The sequence below is a fragment of the Pimephales promelas genome, chromosome 7 (assembly GCF_988280905.1).
Source record: "Pimephales promelas chromosome 7, fPimPro1.hap1.1, whole genome shotgun sequence".
NCBI lineage: Eukaryota > Metazoa > Chordata > Actinopteri > Cypriniformes > Leuciscidae > Pimephales > Pimephales promelas.
The window spans coordinates 23,372,667-23,396,818 of NC_142775.1; the positions used below are offsets into that span (position 1 = coordinate 23,372,667).

General features: G+C 38.5%; 1 protein-coding gene across 3 annotated transcripts in view; it reads right to left on the reverse strand.

The window, feature by feature from the left end:
- qtman (queuosine-tRNA mannosyltransferase) overlaps positions 1–24,152 on the reverse strand; it is a 37,666-nt gene that overhangs the window by 7,475 nt on the left and 6,039 nt on the right. The window contains exons 1-6 of one of the 3 annotated variants that reach the window (XM_089133226.1): positions 23,244–23,452; positions 19,559–19,644; positions 17,829–17,996; positions 16,571–16,744; positions 6,627–6,722; positions 6,312–6,518 (exon numbers count right to left, since the gene is read on the reverse strand). In XM_089133226.1, coding sequence (XP_088989352.1) covers positions 6,312–6,518; positions 6,627–6,722; positions 16,571–16,744; positions 17,829–17,996; positions 19,559–19,644; positions 23,244–23,312 — 800 coding nt within the window. In that variant the 5' untranslated portion in view covers positions 23,313–23,452. Of the gene's footprint in view, positions 1–6,311; positions 6,519–6,626; positions 6,723–16,570; positions 16,745–17,828; positions 17,997–19,558; positions 19,645–23,243; positions 23,472–24,152 lie in introns of those variants that run through there. The other 2 variants (XM_039655940.2, XM_039655938.2) reach the window with 2 other exon arrangements.

The window sequence follows — 24,152 nt, forward strand, 5'->3', positions numbered from 1 at the left end:
AACCATACTGAGAAAAGGTAAAATCTGTGATTTAAAAAAAAAAGAAAAATGTCAGTGTTTGACATTTTTATTTCTGATTTTCCAGAAATGTGTAAACAAATTGAAATGCTAATACAATTATTTACATTTGAGGTGCGTTGTAGAAGTGCTCAAAGTTCCTCTTGGAATCACAGCTCGTATACCTTAATTACACATCTGAGGCTGAGGCCACATGTTCTGTCACTGTGATCCAGCCAGGACGTTGATTGCTGGTGTGCTTCCATTAAAGTTCTGAACTCAGCCAAGAGATCTGGTGAGCAGCTTCACAGCGATCACTGGCAACGTTTCATTACCTCAAAAATAGTTCACTCTGAAGTCTAAAGTGTGCCTTTCAAGTCACACTTTACAGGTTCTGAGAAGATTAATGAGGAGTACTTCAAAGAATATTTTTTATTAAATGCTATTTCAATTTTCAATAAGTCTTTCTCACGTAATTACTTCCGAAGTGCACTTCGGACCGCTCCACTGCGAGCCCCTAACCTGGATGCCATCCGAACTTAGCCCCACCCACAACATTTGAGGTCGGGAAGTTCGGTCTGGACTTGATCCGTTGTGGAGCAAGCATGCCCGAACCAAAGCTGTTTGGACCAATCAAATTGTCAGGCCGGACTTTATCCGTTGGGTTGGGTTGAATTCGTTTACAATAGGGGTTTTAAAAGTCGTTTTAAAGTCACGGTTCGGTACGTTTTCGATACAGCAAAAAGAAAGAAATGCCAGAGAAATTTCCTATTTGTTTAAAGAAAAAATATTTTTAAATAAGTGTGAGTTTTCCTAGATCTTGAAACTTTCAGGTTTATAAATAGGGGTCATCTTTGAAAGATGAACAAATAATGTTTTGGTCATCACATTAAAAATAACATTTAAATATATATTTATTTATATAATATTTGAATTTTGAAGTGCTGGAAAAAGATGTGTGAAGTACTTGAAAGCATTTCACCATTCCAGCCAAACTGGTTACAGTTAGTGTTACTATATTAAATCCATGGTGAATGTTGCTGGTCTGTGGACGTAAAGTACTAGTTCATTCACGGCACAATGTTTCTCCTGGTTTCCATGACAGCGCTGTTTGATCGAATAGAGATCTACGGTTAATAACGGAGAAATGTGAATGCATCTCACTAGATCTCGCAGTGATGTTATTACCTCAGTGGCGAATTCAAATGTTTTCTTTACCGGATCTCTTAGCGCGGTGTGGTAAAAGTGTTGCTTAATCGAGATCGGCTCGCGCTGCACAGATGTTGCTGGTCCGAACTGATAAACGATCCGTAAAGCACATAACGAGGAGCGCAGTTTCGTTCTGCTTTCATTACCCTTGCCATTTGGATGTTGCGCAACGTTGTGTTGGCCGCGTCAGCACGAATTTTGCCGGCAAGAAAAATGGTCCAAGCAATCGTTCGGTTTGTATGCGTACCGAACCGGAAGCCTCGAACCGAAACGGTTCAATATGAATACATGTACCGTTACACCCCTAGTTTACAACAAAGAATGGCTGCCGCTGGAGAATTGAGATGTGTAGATTCAGCCATCGCATCTGTTGCCGAAGATGTAGACAGCACATTCATTTTAAAAGAGGAACAGAGCACCGCGATCAAGTCATTTGCCGATCGGAAAGATGTTTTTGCCGCCCTTCCGATGGGATTCAACATACGTCACTTACTACGTTGCTCTGATTAGTTGTAGGTCTATCCAATTGAGTGCAGATGCATTTTCTTTCCTGGTTCGGTTGACACATGCCCAATGGAGCAGAATCAGACTCAGAATCTGAGTATGACGAATCAGGCTAGCAAGCCCCTGTTTCATTATGCAATCAAAAAAACGAATGTGGCCAAACATACAGAAAGCACATCTGACGAAGAAGCTTCTCTCCGAATACAACCCTCGGTGTACTGGTTTGAAATCCTTCTCACTGGCTTGAAGTCTTTTCAAAACCCTGAGAGTGGAATGGTGATCCATGCGGCTCATCCTCTTGATAAAGCAGAGGTACGTTACCGAACAAGGGCCTTACAGAGCTCATACATGTTGCACAAAAGAGGCTTTGACAAATCTCTGAGCTCGTCAGCACTGTCGTTCGGTATACTATCTGGCAAAGAGCTCTCTTCACAAAAATGACGACGTTGAAGGTCAAAAACAATTACCGGGGCAGAAGCGCTTTGACAAAAGACACCTCCCACTTGGGTGGAATCTCCTTAGATGAGGTATTAGTGAGGGCTTATTTCCTCTCATTTCCGGTTCTTTTTTGTTGCCTTTTCCCTCTTGGCTTGACGTTGATTCCCTCATTAATTTTGCAGCCTCTTTGATTCGCTACATTGTGGATGTGATTGCTACCTCCTCCGGACTAAGACTGGTTGACCTGCGGGGAGGTGACATGGCGACTGCAGGGATGCCTATTACCCGGCCTGTCAGTCTAGTAACTAAAACAGCCTTCATGAGGGCCATGATGCTTTATTTCCTACTGACAGCATAGCGGAGGGTTAATTAATATGTCAGTTATGTTATGCAGGGATTGCTGGGGCTCAACGTGCCTCTCGCACTAAAACTGGAAGAGTGTAGACCCGCACAAACACAAGTTCACTAAAATGCACTTGCGGCTGCTGCTGGCCTGTGACGTCTGGTCTGGGCAGATTACTAAACGTACATCGCACGCATATTAGCGATTAATTATTAGAAACTGTCAACGAGCTACACTTAAGGGACATTTTTAAATGCAGATGTTGATGATAGGTGGCAAATATGGATGACCCAAATAAAGTTTGAGGTGGAGATTATACTGCAAGTATGGACAAACAATGCAAAAATCAATCAATATTGCTCTTACTTTCTAAGCGGTATTCATAATAAATACTTACATATTGTATATTTTGATATTATTATAAAATTCAATTAAATAATTAATTACACACACAAATTTATTTTATTTTTATTTTGTTATGGGGGCTTAAGACAATGATTTTTATACTTTACAAACTGTATAATCTATCCCCTTAACCAACTCATCACAGAAAACTTGAAAAAGCTGTCATGGGGACCAAAAAAATGCCCCCACAGGGACTTTGAATATTGCCATCTTTGTTGGTACATTTTATCCCTTTACGTAGGGTTTACAAACACCACACACGCACACACACACACTTATTTTTTTGTAACTTTTGATCAATTTAATGCACCCTTGCTAAATAATTTCCTTCAACAACAACAAAATGTTACTGGCCCAAAACTTTTATAGTGTAAATGTGTGTGTGTTACTTCCCAAAATTAAAATAGGATTTTTTTTCCCTTGCCCTTTGACCTTAGAGTGCAATGATACAGAAACCAAATAAAACAAATAGAAAAAAAGGGTTCTGCAGGGACCTGGCGAATCCTCATTAGCAGTCATCCGGTACCACTTAAAAGAATATGATCCTCTCATTTAGACAGCTATGATTAAATATTCCCCTTTAAGTCGCACCCATGAGGTGCATGTTTTAAAATTCAAACTCTATTTACTGCAAAAGCATGACGTTAAAGGATTCAAATCAGAAGGAAGCGAAAGGGCTAATTAATGGGGCTCTTGAAAGCCCAGGATTCAGTTATCTGGGGATTGATTAGGGTCAGCTGAAAATAGCGGAAGCAAAGACTCCGGTGAAACAAGACAAAACAAACCATGACCGTGTCGATAGTTCTCACTGTTCCTCCACAGGGAGGGGTTCACAGCGGGGTGCTAATAAGGGGGTAACTATACACGAATGCCTGTGAAAATGTATGTGCTGACGTCTTTTGATAGTATGTTTACTCTCAGTAAATGATTTCTTTTCCACTTCTCTACTTTTACGTGACTCTGAATCATTAGTTTTAATTGTGTGCAAACATCAAAAGTCAAATATCGTCTGGAATTCTGCCTTCGCTCGCGAGTCGGCTTTAAATCCTTTGTGCCGTTTTCAAAACTCCAACATATCATGTCTTTCCAAGCGCCATCTAATGGGGGTCTCTGCAGAACGGCTCTGGCGGTGAGCAGGGCGCAGGAGGAATTGTGGAACCAGCCACGATCCATGCCAGCACAGTGTGGTGATGAGTCAGTGCCCGTGTCTTTTTTACTTGGTCATTAGTGCCCGCTGCACAGTCTGCGAAGAACGCGAGATACACAAATACGTCTGGCGTTCAAGACAGGCCACAGAAGAAAAGGAAAAAAAAAAAACATTGCATAATTGCCAGCAGAGAGTGATCGCCTAAAATGCAAAGGTCCGGCGGAGGGAAAGCCCATGTGACGATGGTATACATTAGTGCTTTACTGCAGTTTATTTATTTATTTTGGTCACCGTGAAAAACAAGGTTACCCTCTTAGGTAAATGGGCTTTTTTTCAGAAGCAAATCTAAGCCCTCATCACATGCACCTGCAAACAGCTGCCCTCTCTGACCATACGCCCCAGTCAGCGCCTGCAATAAGACAGTCCTGTAATCCAACGGATGAAGACCTATCCAGGCCACATGGAGATTAACAATCTGCAACCAGTGATGATGACAAAAAGAGAGGCTGGAAAAAGGATGAAATGGGACACACTGTCAAAGATAATCCAAGCCCCTTCTTATTTTCCAGCAGCTCTCGCCCTGTGTAATTCCAATTTAACTCGGACCAAAGCCAACGTTTACGAGGCACGGATGTTAACAGCGCTAATCCATCTGTGTTTTGCTCAGTTTTGAAGAGATTACACAATGAACTCTTTTGTTACTGATACAAGAGTAGGTGAATGACAGATACATAACACAAACAAACATTGCAAAATCCCTGTGCCAGCATCAAACTTCGACACCGGTGGTCTTTTCGGTTGTTAATCTGATTTATGGGTGTTTTTTGGTAAGGAAACATATCATCACTGCCAAGAGATGAGCAAAGAGTCATGGGAGAAATATGTGGCTTGAGCAACAGTTTCTTTTTTTTTTTCTTCTCAGCCCATGGCAGATGAGGTAGAGATACAATGCTGTTTGGTTTTCACTCATGCCAAGAAGAGGTCTAAAATATGGGGAGTGGAAGATATTTAAACTTCAACAAAAACCACAAAGCAATCCTGCGGGCAATAAAATATTTTCTCATCCCTCCCCCATCAGTCCCTGCGAACAAAACTCAATGGCACAGACGTTCCCTTCTGTTGTCGTTTTTCTGCAATTGAGGTTCTGTTCATACAAACTTTAAACAAAAAAATTAAAAGGAATCAAACACCGATGGCACTGATAATATTCTAATGCCAAGACTTATCTTGAAAACAATGAGATAATGCTGAAATATATTACACAACCATCGAGGGGGTCGGAGGGGACACATTACATGCTTAGAACCAGTGGTCTATCTATGCATGTTGTACCAAAACAAGCATGTTATCCATTTTCCATGCCTCTGCCGTACTGTCAAACAATTCCCAGCACAATCCAAAGCAAATAACTCACAGAATGGTAGTTGTATGCAGGTTAATGTTGAGGCACTTTTATGTCGCACGTGTTTGAAGTCTGCTGAGAAACAAGGTCTTCGCATTATATTTCTATGCGACTTCTTTGTTTAGTGGGAACAGTGAAAGCTAAAAGCTATTATTTCAACATGAAAATGCTCAACAATCTTCTAGAATTTTTCAACTCTGCAGTTTCCACAATTCTATGAAATAAGGGTGTCAGCACTTTCATGTACCATGGTTGATTTTTTTGACAACATGATTTTCTTTTAAACGAATGCTATACTGTTGTTGTTATTTATTTAATCTACTTATCAAATGCCTTATGCCTAACATTTTATTGTTGTACCCTTGCCTCAGACAGGAGATCGTGAAATACATATTATTACATTTTAAACTATGATTACAACCAAAAATAGTGAATGCATGTGAAAATGCATTTTATTAAATTGTCAAAAGTTTCAAATATATACGAATTGTGTGTATTTAAGTATACAACAAATGCTAGATATGAAATTAGCCTTGACTAGACTAATATTCATCCATTTTATTTTGTTTGAATTGTGATTTAACCATATAACCTTATCAAACACAAATGATGTAAGAGTGTTTGTTTTACTAAATTATGCATATTTTGCAAGCAAGTCCACAAGATAAAAAGTGCCCAAAGTTTAAGAAACATTTTTTTTTTACAATCCATTGTCATTATAATTCTAAATAATCAGTCAGGTAGTGTTAAAAAATAATAAGTGAAATATTGAATGTATTTTGTTAAATTCAAATTTATATAAATAGTTGCATGTTGAATAAGCTCTTGATGAATAAATCTTTCTAATATTCTCATGAACGTCTTACCAACGATGTGGCCAGACTATGTGGAGTGGCCGAAGTTTCCCTCTCTCAACATCATCATCATCATCATCATCAGTGCATGACACTGGCTGATTCTCCAACAGCTCCTGATGGGGTGTGACACTCGTGGGCTTCAAGGACTGATGTGGCCCCGCCACATAGAGAATCTTCTCAGGTAACTCAGAGTCTATCGTGAGGTCAGGACAACTGCTGGAGACGAGTTTATTATAAGGTCATTAGTTAGGCCCACATCATTTCCTCAAGAATTAAGTCTTAGTCATGTTAATGCACAAACAGCCTTCAGTGCTACAGTGTTACCTTGGACCTGCGGTTTGACCGCGGCTTTGAGCAGCCTGAGCGTGGATATCATCACACCGCACTGAATGCCTGAGACGTTTGTGAGCAGGAAGGAATCTGAGGACGAAAGAGGAAAAGTCCTATAAAACATTAGAGAAACTATGAAAAAAAAAAAACTATTTAAAAAAGAAGAAAGAAAAAAAACACACACTATGACTGTAAACACATTCCTGATTCAAACATGTTTTTCTCAAACGTTCACTGCATTTCTATAATGAAAAACAACATAAGGAGCAAATAATTCATATGCTACACCAGTCAGAACATTACATGTTTGAGCAAAATAAACAAAGAAGGTAACTAAAACCACATTTAAAAAAAAAAAAAAAAAAAAAAGGCCCTCATGTGGCATTTCTCTCTCCCCGGCCTTAAAATATGTCAAGCGCACAGCCGGACTGATATATTCTGCAACCACGATGATTATTACAAGTTAAAGAAGTTAAAACAAGTCACATTTTCACGTAATTCTCTGCCAAAAGCAATCCATAAAATGCAGAAAGCACTTTCCCCGTTCTCTGCGACTGCACAGCCCATGCGCTGCCTCCATGGCACCACGAGTCCTAATTGTAGGTTGTGTGATGGACGCGAGCCAATTAGCTGCTTGAGAGCGAGATTCCCCCATGCTTACTGATGCTCTATTATTTTTTGCAGTGGAGCAAAACCGAAGGCAATGTTAAAATCCAAAAAGAAACAACCTTGTACCGCTTTATGAAATGACAGATACTGTATATGACACTATACCTTTAGTCCAGATTGAATGAGTCCAAAACATTTACAAAAGCCATTCAAGATATTCATGATGCAACATAATCTTCCAAAGGTTATGAGCAGATCACTAACAGCAAACATGTGTCTGCTGATGAAAGCGTCCATTACAATTACAGTAGATGATCTTTCCTTTTAACGCGATTTAACATCGTCACTCTGCAACAAGGCATATTTGGGAAGGAAAAATAAATAAAATAAGTTTAAGTTCATTAAATTGGCTTGAATAAAGAGGATGTCCTAAGTGGCACTTATATATGTATTTTAGTGAGCCAAAGTCTCTGTGGTGGAGGGCAGCAATACAACATGACAAACTACTTTAGCACGACTTCCCACAATATGTTTATAATATATGTGGATTCTTCCAAGTGCTGGAGAACTCATCGACTTCAAAACAAAAGGGGCTGTAAAGGCAGTCGAGTGTAAAGAGAGTTTCTCTCTGAGTTACATGCAGATGGCTGCCTCGACTCACCACAATGTTGGGTGTATTTCTACCGCCCACTTTTTCCAAGTTAGTTGTGTACTGGTCAGAGACAATTATACGAGAAGAGAAAGCAGCACTTTATTTCCCTTTTTCTCATTGGTTCATTATCTTTTCAACTGTGTTGAAAGCGTTTCCGGGTACAGGACACAATCGTGTATTTGTTCATTTAGATGAAATCAAGATCTGGAAGCTTTAGTCAAATACAGATAAGTAAATTGTGGTCTGAATAGAAGAACCTTCAAAGAAAGCTGTTAAAGCCACAGAATAAATGTCCACAAAGCATTCACTAGCTCCTTTAAAGTTGTCGTTTCAGATGCAATGCTCTAATCCCCTTTCCATCTCACTAAATATGCATTCAGCAGCGATCAATGGCCATCCAAATATGAAACGGTGTCATTATTATTCTCCCAACGCCCCTGAGAAAGACAGAGTATCAATGAGAGCAGTCACTCAACAGTTCACCTCCATTAGATTAGCCATTGATAAAAGTGCCAGGGAAGAGTTTCAATGGATGAATAAACTAACAGATGTGGACAGGAGAGCCGGGCTACATAAAGCTGCACTAAAGAGATGACAACAAGGTGGTTGTGGCAAGGTATGAGGGATGGAGCTGCCTTGCAAGCTGGGAGGAAAATTTCATTTCGAGGGCCATTTTGAAAATTACACGAGGAGGTTTTGACTAGGCAATAAAAACACAGCCGTGTCCACTGACAGGAGAGGGAGAATGCCACCAATTAGCTTATTTATAAATCAGGCGCAATTTCAGAGATGACTTTTACCTTGCGTTTGATTAAATGTGAAAGGATGGTTGGGGGAAAAGAGGGAGGAAAGAAAATCAAAGTCAAAAATCATTTCATCTAATTTCCTTTATTGGCAATAATCACAAGCGGTCTCTTTTTCCCAGGCTAATGAAAAATTCCATTGATCTTGAGGTTGGCCGTTGTGACGGCTTAGAAGCGGAGAGAGCTACGTGCACGAGAACTTTCTCCGGCAGTTCGGGCAGTTCTTCTGGGTGACTCAGGACAGCTAAAAGTAACTGGGTTCATTACAAGTTAAGCTCAATTGTAGCATAATGTTGATTAATACCAAAATAAAATAAAAAAAGAATGATAAAAATGTTATGATGATAATGAGGCACTTACAATCACAGAACAAAGAATCAAAGAACACATGGCCCACGGGGTATAAAAATCCAAATATTTTTGTTAAAGCACTTACATGTATGAACTGAGAGACAATGACTTTATTTTAGAGCTGTTGTACAGCCAAAACAATGACAGCAAAAAAGTACAACAGCTTTAGTTACTTTGATAACTGGCTTTACTTGCATTGAAATTGAAATATTCCCTATCAATTTACACAAATGTAAACATTCATTTTTGAAAAAGAAGAAATTAATGTTTTTATTCAGCAAGGATGCATTAAAATGATCAAAAACGACCACCGATGCCATTGATGATAATAAGAAATGTTCTTAAGCATTAAATGAATATAGACTTGAGTAATGATGCTGAAAATGCAGCATGCCATCAGAGGAATAAATAAAATATATTCAAACAGAAAACAGTTATTTTAAATTGTATTAATTTGCTAATTGTAAATTTACATTGTTTTTACAGCATATCTTAACAAAAGAAATTATTCAGGTTTTGTGGCTATAAAACTATATGCGATCAACCCTATTTATGATGCTGCAACCATGATGTTTTCTTTTTTAAAAAGTCAAAATTAAAAAAAAAAAGTCAAAATTATTTTTGGTGGTAACAGACATCATGCCCAAATAGACACACTGTCAATTTAGCTTAACTTATTAAACCTGAAACATCCCTATAACACTCTCTGCCCACTGAGCGAAAGCGAACAATCACGCAAAGGTTTAATGCGGCCAAGTGTGTCATTTTGAAAGCACCGTGGCCAGCATTAGTCTCATCAGTGGTGCCCTGTAGGGTGGCTTGACAGAGGTCTGGTATGATGGGCACAGGAGACCTGAAGAGAGCCTCTGAGATGTGGACAGAGAAGGTCATTACTGCACATTAACATCTACATTCATTATTACCAACTGACCTCATAGTCAAACGCCAAAGTTCCTGTCCCAACTGCGGCACACATCCTGGACTTTAGTCTACTCTACGTGACACTGAGAATGAAAATATCATACCTCTGAGGACGTTGGGATGAGGACTCCAAATTTTTATGACAAAGACTGACATGCAGTACAGCTAAAGTAGGTCACAGGAGGTAACCAAACAGAAGGCTACCAAACAGAAGGCTACTAGAGGTTTCCAGCGACACTACAGACTTGCCCCATTTTCCATTTAACGCAGATGACGGATATGATTGCATCGGGTTATGGAATGCGTTAGCAATGACAGACTCTCCGTATTATGTAATGTACATATGGCTTACCAAATCTGACATGGCTTGTGCAGTTGTGTCAAAATCTGCCCTTTCTATGACATCTGTCATGTGAAACAGACGAATAACAGCATGATCACTTCAAACAAAACCTACACATCTCAGTCCCTTACTAGCACATAGCTGTTCATTAGTTGTTAGATGTTAACAGCGGCAATGGAAGTATTGTTTTATTCTAAACAGAGATATGTGTTTGCTTAATGGAAGATAGTGGATTGAAATTAGTTTAAAATGAAAGTTATAACAATTAGTGTAAAGGCAGTGACAGACAAAGCAAAAATGCCCAGTTCTGTTCAAGTTACACACGGAACATGAGCAATGTTTCACTGTCTGTCTGTACTTTGCTTACATGATCTCTTCTTTTTGTTAACAAGCTGAGCAGGTGTAAGCAGGATGAAAACGTCTCCTCTGTATCGAAACGAGAACTCAAGTATTTGTTTTCAAGACAACAGTTAAACTCCGAAAGACATTTTTAAGCCCTTGCTGGGCACTGTGGAAAAGAAAGTGACCAACTGAATCTAACTTCAGTCTTTTCACAACACAAGGCTGTTAGCAAGATATACATGTGGCAGTCACTTCAAACTAGAAAGCTTAAACACAGGTTCGGAATCAATTTTTTTGAGGGAACTGCAAGAGGATTGGCAATTTGATGAAAAGCTAATAATTAATTACATCAAATGTAAAATTTTAAGAAAATAAATGGGGATGCCTGATAATTATATAGTTTAGTGCTGTAAACTAATCAAATAACTTTATAGTCTGATGCGCTGTGTGTTTTAAAGCGAAGCCCAGCACCTGAGCAGCTCGTGATCCAGTGTATTCAGCATCTGAGAGCTATTCGATTCACTGTTCATTTTTTAATTATTATTAAAATATAAACATTATAAATACACTTTGGTTAGGTTTCTAAAATGGCCTGAGGTCTTTTGAGGTCTGAGACTAGAAAATGTATAGGAGCAAAGAGCAAGCTAAGAGCAAAGAGCAAACATTCCCTAAGAGCAAACAATCAAAGATGACACATTTTGACTTGTGTTTTACAAATACCTGCATGTCCTGATTACATCATGGCAAAACCTATGGCCACAAGCCAGCTGTTTGGGACAAATCTCTGAAGCCAGGGGCTTTATTCTTGATTCATTCCTATTTATCACGGTTCGCTCCTAGCACTTGAAAGCACCATATGGACTCAATTGTGGTTCGTTCCTGGCACACGTGATCTGGAGATCAGACGCATGCCATACCTTTGGGCTTTACCATTGGATTATTTTCACAGGGCACATACTGAAGAGTCTCCGTTCCACAAGGCTAGAGATCCCTTTTGAAAATGTCCTCAAAGCACGAGGTGGTGGAATCCGATGTCAAAGAAACAAATGAAAAAAGGTGCCCGCCAGATGTTTCACCGACAAGATTAAACGCTCAGCGATTTGATTAAGAAAGCCCATCTCCTCATCACCCCATCCTGCCCACATTAAGGCTTAAGAGCAATCAAAAAAGAGAGTGCAACAGGATGAGTAGCAAGGCGCATGAGGATTTGGAGCTCGGGTGCCAAGTGATGAGTTTCTGACCGCTGGTGGCTACCGACTCCAAGTGAGTACAGTGATAATCAAGGCCTCCACGGGGACCTGAGCAAGTTCGAAAAGCAGGATTAGCAGAGGTTCAACATCAGCAGATCCATCGCAGCTTTATCTCAAAAGCAGCTTTTAGATATGCGTATTTACAAAACATGCTTGCAAATTTTCCAATACATTGGAATGGTTTCCCAAGCCACCCAGGGACAACTCGACAACTCAATGTCATACACACATTTCTACAAAAACACACCACCGCTCGCTTCAATTAAATAATGTAACCCACACAACTATGAAGCCGTGGCACTGGTTTATGTAACAAGGTAATCGGCGTCTTTGATGCGACTTTATTACTTCGATATGGGACCAAGGCGCATAATTTCCACTGCGCTGTTCCCTTTGAACCGTTCTGAGACAATCTCTACAGCAGGATATCCTGCCATCTGCTTCAGTAACAGAATCGCTCCGCCAGTCAGTCATTGGCGGCAGGCCGCCTTACAGAGAGTCACATCCATGCCTTTGAACTGCTTTTTAAAAAGCAGCCAAATACCCTCTTTTCCCCACCAACTTTGAAAAGTAGCTTCAGTTATCTGTACTGAGTTAAATGGGCTAATGAAAACCTGGTCCTCCTGACAATGCGAGAGATTCCTGTGATGGATTTTCCCCTCAATGAGCTTGATAGCACTGTGGTCCCCGTATTAGGAGGAACTGTCATTGTTTTAGATCACAGCATTGGGATCAATACAGCGCTGGCCATCAATCTTAGCATTCCGATCGGGTGCGTGGAACTTTCTGCAAACATCTGATGCCAGTTAAGTGCTATGGAAACCAAATTCACTCTTCTGCCAGAGTGGAGAACAATGGAAATCAGAGCAGCATTGCATTCGAGTCCTTCCAGGAGTGTCTTTGTGATGTGGCGGCTCCTTGGGGCTGAAACTCTTGAAAAGACACCTGATTGTCATGTGACTTTATGCAAACATACCCAGTTGGGCTGTTGTGTTTTAATACAAAGACTGGCCTTTAATAGCGGCCACCAGCGTTGTGGATTTCAGTGATTGATGATGTGGTATGGCCCCGCTCAGCTGGGCTCCTGCTCACTAGGGTCAATCGCGATTGAATTACGGCTAAACGCAAAAAGCCAATTAATAAGTGAGGTCTGATGAAGTTGATCCAAAGGACACTGCGAGGGAATAGAAGCCTTTAAAGTAGAGATTTCTTTGGATTACTACATTCAATGAGATATTACAAAAGATGTTTTCTTTCTGAGGTTACTTTTACCTTGTTTATTTTTCTCCATCTTTCTCCACTAAATGGGGATGGTGACTGTGGGCTAACCCTGTGTACTTTATTTTCTTTAAAGGGAGTTTCCTCATACTAACCTTTGTGGGCTGTCCTCTCGCGACTATATCGTACGTTTTACATCAGTATTCTTGTCATCTTTCAGTGTTTCTTTTGTTTAAACAGCATCTTTTGAGGATATGGTATATGACAGTAGAGCCAATATTTTCATAATTATCAAAATTTTACTTCTTTTTTTTTTGTTTCTTTTGACAGAAAAAGAACAAAAGAATGAAATAAATAAGAAATATGCATCACACAAACAAGGGACCAACAGGAGCCCACCTGTGAGATATTTCAAATCAAATACTCTGTTTCTTCTCTTGTTTGTCTCTGGGAATATTTTAAATTTTTTAAAAGGATTGGACAAAGTTGGTTGCTGAGAAAAGAACCCAGGGCATGTTGACGGATGGCCGGCCATGCATATAATCGTTTCCTTACACTCTGTGAGTTTGCTTTGGAAGGGGCGAATTACCATCTGAAAATGAGCTGAGAAACACTGTAGGCGAGAGCCCTGCGTCATCAGTGTCAGCTTACTTACAGCGTCTCTTAGCCATGATACGGACACACACACTTTTGCAAAAATACACACACACTAGTGTGGACCAACATTACTAATGTCATCTTAACCCACATTTTACACACAGAGAAAATTTGTCATCCAACCAAGCATTGGGGCACATCCATCCCCTCATAGAAACAAAACACAAACAGTATAGTAAACAAGTAGACATACAAACAACACTGACAGCGCTCTTTATTTGTACATGCTATTAGAGGTATAACATTTCTCAGTAAAAAACAAAACAAAATTCTAACTGTAATCCTATAACTTGCACTGGTCAATCTCAAATCTGACGAGGCATCTATAACAACGTGTAAAACAGACCACTAATGTATGGTTCTGTCGATAGATACACTCTGCCTGGACAGCTACGTTTATGTGAAACGCATGCAATGAACTGTTAGTATGTACAGTAGATCTATTGCTGACATCACAGATCCAAACCATACTAAATTTGAATTATACCCTGACCCTATAATATGTATTGCCTGATTTATTAAAAGAATGGTGCAAATCAGATAAGAGCAAAAAAAAAGTGCTCACCAAGCTGTGCTCAACAGAATTTCTGATATTTTATTTATTTCAAACAAAACTGAGGTAATACCATATTATTGTTTATTTAATTTTGTGAATTAACACATAAAGGAGGAGTGTCTGTGCTTAAAAACAAATTTTTATAGTCAAGATATATTTAGCATCCGGTCAAATTGGATTGTGAATCGTTAGTAAATAAAATAAAGGAAAGACTAAAAATATCGCGTACAAAAGTGACTCAGCTTTTCGCTATTTCCACTCACACTGTTTCCATCAATACAGTAATTTTCATTTCGTTTGCATATATAAAACACAAAAGTATTTTCCGTAACAAAAAGGGAGAGCTATGTTATCAATATAGGTGCATTTAAAAAAGAAATACAGCAAAGCATACACAGCTGTTTTAGTGATGACAAACACTGAAACGTGACCTCAGTGGTCTGGCTCTTCTAAATCACAAAAAACAAACTTGAAAACACAAAGCGGCTGGATATTTCTTTTAAGTGTGCATTAAAAATCTTGATTTTGTCAACAAAGAACTGACTAATGCATCAAAATGCATCAAAAAGATAATGGAAAACATGCCTCGCTCAGACCTGAAGATAAACATTTTAGATATACAGAATGAAAGAACAAAGAGAAGGCAGAAAAGTAATGGGCTGCAAACATATAAAACAGAAAGATGTAATAAAAATATATGACATGGCATTTTTATGCTGAGCTAAGACGTATAGAATGAGATTCAGATTCAAATAAATATTACGCTTTTATAATATTGGGTGTTTGTGAGTGTACATACAGTATATAATATTTTATTTATGATTTAAATATCTAATTATATTTTATATAGTAATATATTCTAGTAATATATTTATTTTATAACTGATATACTGTATGTATGTATATATATATATATATATATATATATATATATATATATATATATATACACACAGTATATGCATACATACATACATACATACACACATTTAACATATTATACAGAACTCAATCCTCAAATTTTAATTGAATGAACACAAACTGGACTCTTTAGAAATGTATGTTTTTTATTATTAAAACCTACTGAAAATGTTTGCAACCAATCCGCAACTTTTCACACAATTCTAATTTATTAGCGACATGCACATCAGATTGAAAAAAAGACTGCGATACAGCTAAGGGAAAATGTGAAATGGTATGCACTACATGCTTACAGCCTCTTTAATCTTTAAAACAGCACACATAATCCAGCCCAAGAATGCCTTGAATCAAAATGAATTTACAATATTGTTCCACTCGTTTCAGGTCCTGCTTGCTGTTCATTAGGAATCTAACAAGAAGCAGGAGTTGCTTCTAACCGACTTATTCTTGACAATGCTTTGGAAAAAAAAAAACACACCCATGATTGTTGATCGAAGACGACAGTTCGGGAAGCAAATTCTGAAGCCAATCTAGACTCTAAGTCTAAAACGAAGTACGCAGAACAGTGAGATTTTAAAGCTGTAGGGGAGGGGAAAAGAGCAGTGTGCTCAGAGACCCTAAATAACAGTATAAATCAATTCAGGGACCAGTGATTACGCAAGGACATCACGCATTTTAAATATTTGCTTCTTCCTAGCTATTTCCTCTAATCAAGCAATCTCAAAATGCAAGACTATTTTAAATACCAAATAAATATGCATTTTAAGTCATGATAACCAACTAAAAGCAATATATAATTAATGGATACATGCATGAATAGTCAGTTCACTACAGTTGCTTGCGTCCACATGAGCCAAAAGGTTTCTGAAAATGTTTTTTAGAAAAATGGTGAATTTTAATAACCTGCCATTCAATGCAGATGAAATGCCCCAAGTAAAAATCCTCACTAATTATTTTACTGCGGTCGCTCAGCCACACAAAAATCAAACACAAATTTCTACACCATCTACAGTCAAACAGACTAGAACACAAAGAAATCACTTTCTGTCCCAGTGGGCATGTTGTGTATGTCCATGCATGTGCGCCCAAGCACAAGCACGTATCTGTAGCCGGAGCGTGTCAAGTGATCCACACAGGATATTAAAGCTGTCTATTTTAATCACTTTCTTACACAACTTTGCCCACTCGCCATTAACCACGCTTGCATACACGATCAGCTTTTGGGGGCGGATTAAGAGTGAACTTGCTAGCACATTTTTTAATCAGTGGAGGAGTGATCCCTAGAAGGCTGTGGTGAGGGATATAAAGAACAGACCTTGTGACATCAGGAAAGCGAATCGGGAAGTGGAAGACACGGCACTTGGGTCGGATGAGCCGGTCCAGATCTTTGGGTCGATGGTCGGGCATGGTCTTCATGAAGGTGGAGATAGAGGAGAGGAAGGACTCCATGTTGAACGAGGAGTTGAACGCCACCACATCCGCGACCAGGCTGGGAAAACATTTTCATTTCAGATGATGGAGGAAGATAAACACTGACAAAGCAAGCCACAAAATGTCACAATATTTCTCCGCTCCTTAATTAATTCTCGAAAATGAGCGTTATTGAAAACAACATACGCTTTGAAAAGCGAACTTTACTCTTATATGGAAAGCCGTGCTTAGCAGACATCTATAGTAACTAGTCACTTAAAATATCTAATACATGTTGATTAGAATCCACAGACACAAACAAACCATGTTTTTAAATGGCACACCCCAATTGCCAGAATCAATCACGGCATTGCACTCAATTAGAGAGTGAATTAGAGGAGCCGAGCTCTTTTTTGTGTCACTGTTCTGCCACGTTAATAAAGTTGAGCAAGCAAAGGGCCTTTGAATTATTGACATGATACTCTGACAGACAACAATCACAATGTATTCCAATTAGAGCTCTTAAAACCCTTCTTTCAAGCATCAAGATTGATTATGATATTAGGCTTTAATACATTGAGTTCTTAAGAATTAGAGCGCCATTATACGATCCAATAATTAACCAACCACATCATGCCAAGTAACGCGCATGATAAACTATTCTGTCTCAGACACACTGTCTCTCTAGTGAATAAAAAGCCAATCTGGAACAGAAATGGTACTTCTTATTAAAAGACTATACTGACATACTAATATACGTAATGGTGACCAGATTTCTAGTTCAACCATTGATATTAGCGATTCAACCATTGATATTATTAGCGATGAATTAAAAAAGGGCATATACTCTGCCATACAACTCTAAATTATATTTAGCCATCAATGCACACTATGTGCATTATTACTACAATTTAAAGTAACTCACAGCATTTCCATTTCCCTTAAACTAATGTATTTTAGTTCTGCAAAAATTTGCATATTCCTTTTTTTTTTCTACAGTACAAACTAATGATGAAATATAAATTGCATACTGTGTGCTATGATTATTTATTTTAAATCCAGCATGTGTAATATCCAGCACATTAGAAATGTCTGGTAACCATAAAAAGTTATGTTTTTCTTCATCAGGTACTTTTGTAAAGTTCACCAGACTCTGCTCTTACCATGAGAGGATCTGGTTGTAACCATATTGGAAGTCTCTTTCTTGTCTCTTTCGGACTGGATATACCAGCTGGTTCTCATGGAAGTAGAGGACCTTCTTAAGATGAGCGAGATCAGGCCGCAGGGCTACAAGCTCAGCAAGATTGAGGACGGAGCTTGTGAACAAAACTCTGCGAGACAGAGAAAGAAGAAAAAAAAAAGATTAAAGAAGGAACCATTAATTTGCTGTCTGCCATGAACATCAATGCTCTATGATAGGTCTAAGCATTGATCCTCATTGTAACAAAAATTGTTCTGAACACAAAGGCCTGTTGTAATGTGGGGGGAAAAGTCCCCTATCCCCAAATGCAACTAGAAAATTGATTTGCTAATCATGTAAAAAATTGCAATAAAACAATAAGATAAAAAATGATTCTAAACAGTCAGTAGCCTATGCAGTGATCATGTGTGATATAATGGCACACTGTGAGGTTAAAATTGCAAAAATGTAGCCTACAATGTACGGCACGTTTGAACAATTTAGTGTGTATTGGCTAAATAAAAGTAGCCTGGATGCCAGCCCGAACCTCGTCCACAACATTTTTTGGTCGCGAAGTTCGGTCTGGACTCGATTGAGGAGTAATTATGATCGGTTCAGAATTAGTCGGGACAATCAGATTGCCAGGGCGGGCTTTATACGATGATGGACAGACGATCTGCAGTTACGTCAAAGAGCGATTGGGTTGAACTGGTTTCCCTCAAAGATGACTGCAGCTGCAGAAATGAGATGTATAGATTCCACTATCGCTTCTGTTGTAAAAGAAATCAACAGCACATTCATTTTAAAAGATGAACAGAGAACTGCAATCAAGGCATTTGTCGATCTGAAAGATGTGTTTGCCGTCCTTCCTATGGGATTCGGCAAAAGTTTATTTTATCAGCTGGCTCTGATGGACGCTAAGAAGATGGGACGCAATGAAAACCCTGTGGTCATTGTGGTTTCTCCATTGGTCGCACTCATGGAGGACCAAGTAAAAGAAGCAACACTCATTATTTTACTACAACTTCCAGCGTGCGTGCAGTTGAGTTCTGCTGACAACAGACTCAGTATCAGACTCACATTCTGACTAGAATACGAGTATGACGAAGTCAGGCTATAGAATTAAAGTACTTTCTTACTTTTTTGTAACAGTAGTAAAGTTAATATAACTAACATTCAGAAGTTTACTTTTTGAAATGCAAAAATGTATAAAAAACGCCCGCAGCAGAGGTCTCAGAGTAAAAAATGAAATCATAGATCTGCAAAAGAAAAGAAAAAGCATCATTTGAAACACAAGAGGACAATCTTTGCACACTCTGCTGAAAGAAACATTATTGAGGTTAATGAACACTGCTTTAAGATGTTATATACACAAGTAGGGGACCATTGAAAATTTTACCCTTGTATGTGCTAAGAGCCATGGGACAAGGGCTTTGAAGTTCAGTTCTGGTCTCCCTAAATGAACCCAGCCCCCTCTTCTAAGCCCCCACCGCCTGTCAGTCTAACCCTCCAGCCCGCTCGCCAGTCTCTTTGATGTGGGGAGCCCGCGGCCTCGCGACCGTGACTCTGTCGCTGTCAGAAGAGTCCCTTTTATGCTAATCTACAACCAGCTCCCCCTAACCAATTCCTAATCTTAACTATACGAAAAACCAATCACACTGCTTTAAGATCAGCGTGAAAGGGGGACCTTCAACCACCCTGCGCCCTCGTAACTGTGCGGCAGGATTACGTCTCCATTCCTCAACTCCATCAGGACGAGCGCCGAACGGCACCTCCCAAATCCTTGCTTGCACACAACTCTGAAATCAAACCAGATGATGGAAGTTACTATTTTTAGTCTTGCTTTCCTTTTTCCTCTCGAAATTGTCAAGTGGAGTGCGTCCAGTAATAATAAAACAGGAAGGTTTACTCTGCTTCCCTTTGAACTGGAGGTGAGGACAGACACTTGAGTTTAATGCAACTTTTTAGGTCAGACCGGTTGATGTGGTTGATGAGGCAAGTAGGCAAGTAGGCAAACGGCATTGGTCGTATAAACCCTAATGAGCGATGGGCCCACCAAAAGCCAAAAGCTAAATCTGACTCATCTATTTCAGTGGAAAGAACTTTAAATCTCGAATGAATGTACTCGATAGATATGAACTTCATCCAAGGTGTGTAAACAATCCTACACAGGACCCATTGTTGGCTTTCATCAAACTTTGGCGTTACCGTAACTGTCGCCCACTGACTTTTTCCAGCGCAAACTATTAACCGTAACAAAACCAGACATTTTGGCTTTGTGAGAACCTGTAAGATAAGAGAAACAGTGGGTGGGCAAGCTGCTCTGTGCTGAGTCAGGTTTGTGGAACTGCATTATCAAAGGTGCCAATCTGGAAAAGCAAGCGTTGCTCTTGGCGCACTGTAGTTTTGGTAACATTTTACGATAAGGTTTCATATGTTGACGTTAGTTTACTACATGGCTGAAATGAACTAACAATGAGAAATACTAATTTCAACATTTTCTAATAGATTATTCAAATCAAAAGTTGTGCCTGTTAATACTGTTTAATGGACCAGAGCTGACATGAACTAACAATAAGCAATAATGTTAACGCAGATTACTGTACCAAAATTCTGTAACAAATGTATTGCTCATTGCTAGTTGATGTTAGTTAATGCATTAACTAATGTTAACTAATGGGACCTTGTAAAAAATTGTTACTGTATCTTTAGTACTTCTTCATTACTTGGTTTTGCAAGCATGAGAAGAGATGAACCATTTTGACAATCACAATTCAATGAAATGGACCACATTCAAATATTTTCACAAAATGCCATGAGGGCCTGACAATTGATACAAGTTTTGAAAGCGCGTCCAGTTGACACATGAAGGGTTCTGACTGTGCATATTTGATACTTGACTTTAAGAATGAAACGTATGTTTTTCCTTTTGCTTAACTTTGAGTGCAGCAAGATGAGATTGCAGCTGAAAGAATGCTCAGGGCTTCCCCCACCCACCTGCGGTTTCTCCGTCCCTTAAAAGGAAGCAAGAAAGTCCCCATCGGATCCTATTCTCTAAATGTGTTTGTGTCCTTGTTTATGAAGTTTTAGAAACTCTATTTGAACCAAATCTTCGGAGAGTTCAAAGTGTATAATCTCCCCATAGTGCACTTTAGGTGAAGGCACACATTTTAAAATATTATCGTAAACTGAAAATAACCTGATTCTGGTAACATTTTACAATGAGTTTTGATTACTTAGCATTACTTAATGAATTACTTTAGGTATCATAACCTAACAATGAAAAACACTTCAAGTTCATTAATCTAGATTTATGTTATATTCTACACAGTTGTATAAATGAACATTAGCTATATTTTGAAGGAGCATGAATTTAAAAAACACTAAACAATTAGATGAACACATGTTAATTAAATAAATTGAATTCAACAATCAACAATTCTTTTGTCGTATCTATAAAAAATGATTTATCTGTGCACCTTGTAATCTTTAATCAAAATAACTTCCCCTCCCTCTTGCAACGACATCTCGTCTCTTATCTTATCTTGTCTCCTCTTCTCTGATGACGTGTGACCAGACCGGGCACTTTCCCGGTGGGGTAATGGTGCGTTCTATTATTCATCCCGTCTCGGAGATCCGAATCGGACAACAGACGTTGCATAGCTTTCCTCAGATTTCACCTCTCGGATGTCGGACAACCGTGAGGACACCGAGGAAGAATTCCGTTTCAGAATTCAAGATGGCTGCACCCTGTGACTTGTAAGAATGAATTATTTTTCATTGTTTTTGAACCGCTTTGGTATTTTAAATGACAATTATAATCACTCGTATTACTGCGTCCCCTGTAGGTATGGGAATCGGTTGTGAGTGCAATTACTAATGTTGCGTTTTGATAAGGTGTAGTATATATTTTTTTAATGTAAGTGCCTGGTACTCGGCCAGTGCTACCATTATAACAGCTTTCCGGGTGGCATCCATTTTTTTTTTCTCCGACTCGGACACGCAAAACATAATAGAACGCTTGAAGTGTGGACGTGATGTCAAATCCCAGGTCCGAGTCGGTTCGTTGGCTATAATAGAACACACCATAATACATATCATACTTAAAAAAAAAGAAATAAAAAAACGGCCCATAAAACATGTGGCCCATTTGTTTAGTTTTGTTTTGCTTAATTGGCAGTGCTGGGATCTAATGCATTGGACAAAAAAAGTCAGCGTAGATTTTTTTCTTCTTCTCACAGAACGGCCCATGAAGCATATAGATGACGGCCCATTGGTTCTTTTCTTGATTGACACTGGGCTGGCCCAATCAAATCTTTAAACACCCTGCATATCCTTATTTCCACATCTGCATATTTGACGATTACGAATTTTACTACAATTGTAATGAGAGTCGTTTGTAATGAGACTAATTATGAACATTTATTCTATTTTTCGTACTCATTCCTACTCACTTATTACATGGCATTAGTGGTTTTAGGGAATAAAATAAAACAAGTAGCTATAATTACACTCCTTACATTTATCTCAGTGTTGGTTATTTTCTTGCAATACAACTAATCAGCTAAATAATCTGCTTGTATAGTGATGTGTACCCACATGTACCAGGGACACCTTTAACTTTGATAAAGTTTGTTTTTGACTTTAAAGAACATCCTAGTATTACGTGTAAAAATGTCAAACCACATTACACTGGTGTTATTACACAAAGCTACTGTGATGTGTTAGTAGACATTTAAAAAAAAAAAAAAGATGACAATTGCTAGATAGCCATATCTGTGATTTAAGAAGGAAAAAGCTTAAAAAATGTGATGAATTTACACCTGCATCGCAGAGAAAATTAGCATTAGTTGGTAAAAATCTTAGGATAAAATGTAGAAGCATTGTATATTCAAATCTGATCCATATTTTTATGGAGAGGTTGTGCAGGAAAGGCAGAAATGTGTTAGATTCAGACAGGATTTTAAATTAAAAAAAAAGTATTTGGTATATGTGGGCATCTAAAATATTTGCTAAGTTCTATTAGCTGTATAGCTACAATATCCTCAGCCATGCTTTGCAGTAAATAAGAAACCACAACTAGGTGGCTTTAAAGTATGAGACTTGGAGGATGAGTACAGTAGAACTGAGTAAGTCAGTAAGTGCATTGTACACCGATTATACTTAACCTGACAACATTTAAGGTCATGCAAATGTCTGAAATGGTGTACATGACGATTTATTTGCAGATGACACTTGCCTTAACATTCTTTATCTAATGCATTGAAATAATTAATAATAAGAATGTCTAAAACTTTCCAAATATTTTTGTGTCAGTATATTTACATATTTATCTCTTTAAAAGAAAAACAATAAAATTACTTTAAGGAACACAACCATACTGATGACCTCTGCTGACCTGTACGTGGAACTTGCTGGAACTGCTTGCATGAAGTACAAAGCAGAAGTTCTGGCCCTCCAGTGCCATTTCTTCGCAGGTAGAGTGAAGCTTACACAGTCTTCAACACTTTGCTTGAGAAGATCGACCAGCTGTTTGTGGGAACCGCCATAGAACGCCTCCAGCAAGAGCGCACTCATGGATACAGGCCCAACCAAACCTGATGTTTATTGTGAATGCACACTATTACTGTTGGGTTCAAAAGAACAGGGAAAAAAAAAATAATCAGATTACTAGAAACATCTAGAAACAAGAATACTAAACACATCACATTTCAATGACTCACATAAAAAAGAACGCCGTAAACAACAATCATTGCGAAAATAATATTTTAATAACCTATGATTAATAACCATGTATTGGAGAGGGTGTTAATAATAATTGCACTGGCAAAATTCGCCCACGTACAGTACTTTCCGATTCACCTAGAATTTCATATATGTGTCACGGTTAAGTCATAACTGGAGTGCATAATAAGTTATGCAGCAAAAAAAAAAAAAAAAAAAAAAAAAAAAAACCTTCAGCTGATAATTTGGAAATGTACCTGACAATTTGATTATGTTGTTTTGACAGCTTAATTTAAAGCGACATTACTAATTTAAATCACTTTTTCAATAAGATGACAAGACAACCTCTATTTTTTTTTAATAGTGTAAGTTTTCCAGGAAAAGCTACTTTCTCCAACAAGAAGCATGTAGCATCAAATAAATAGATGTACTACCGAATGCACTAAGGCCATAACCAAAAGTTATTCCTCAAGTAGCAACAAGAAGTTTGATTAATTTAAGTAAATTGGTTCAATGGACATAGGAAAAAAAAAAAAAACAATTCTGTTATCCACGTTCCTACCTACACACCGTTTTTTGTTTG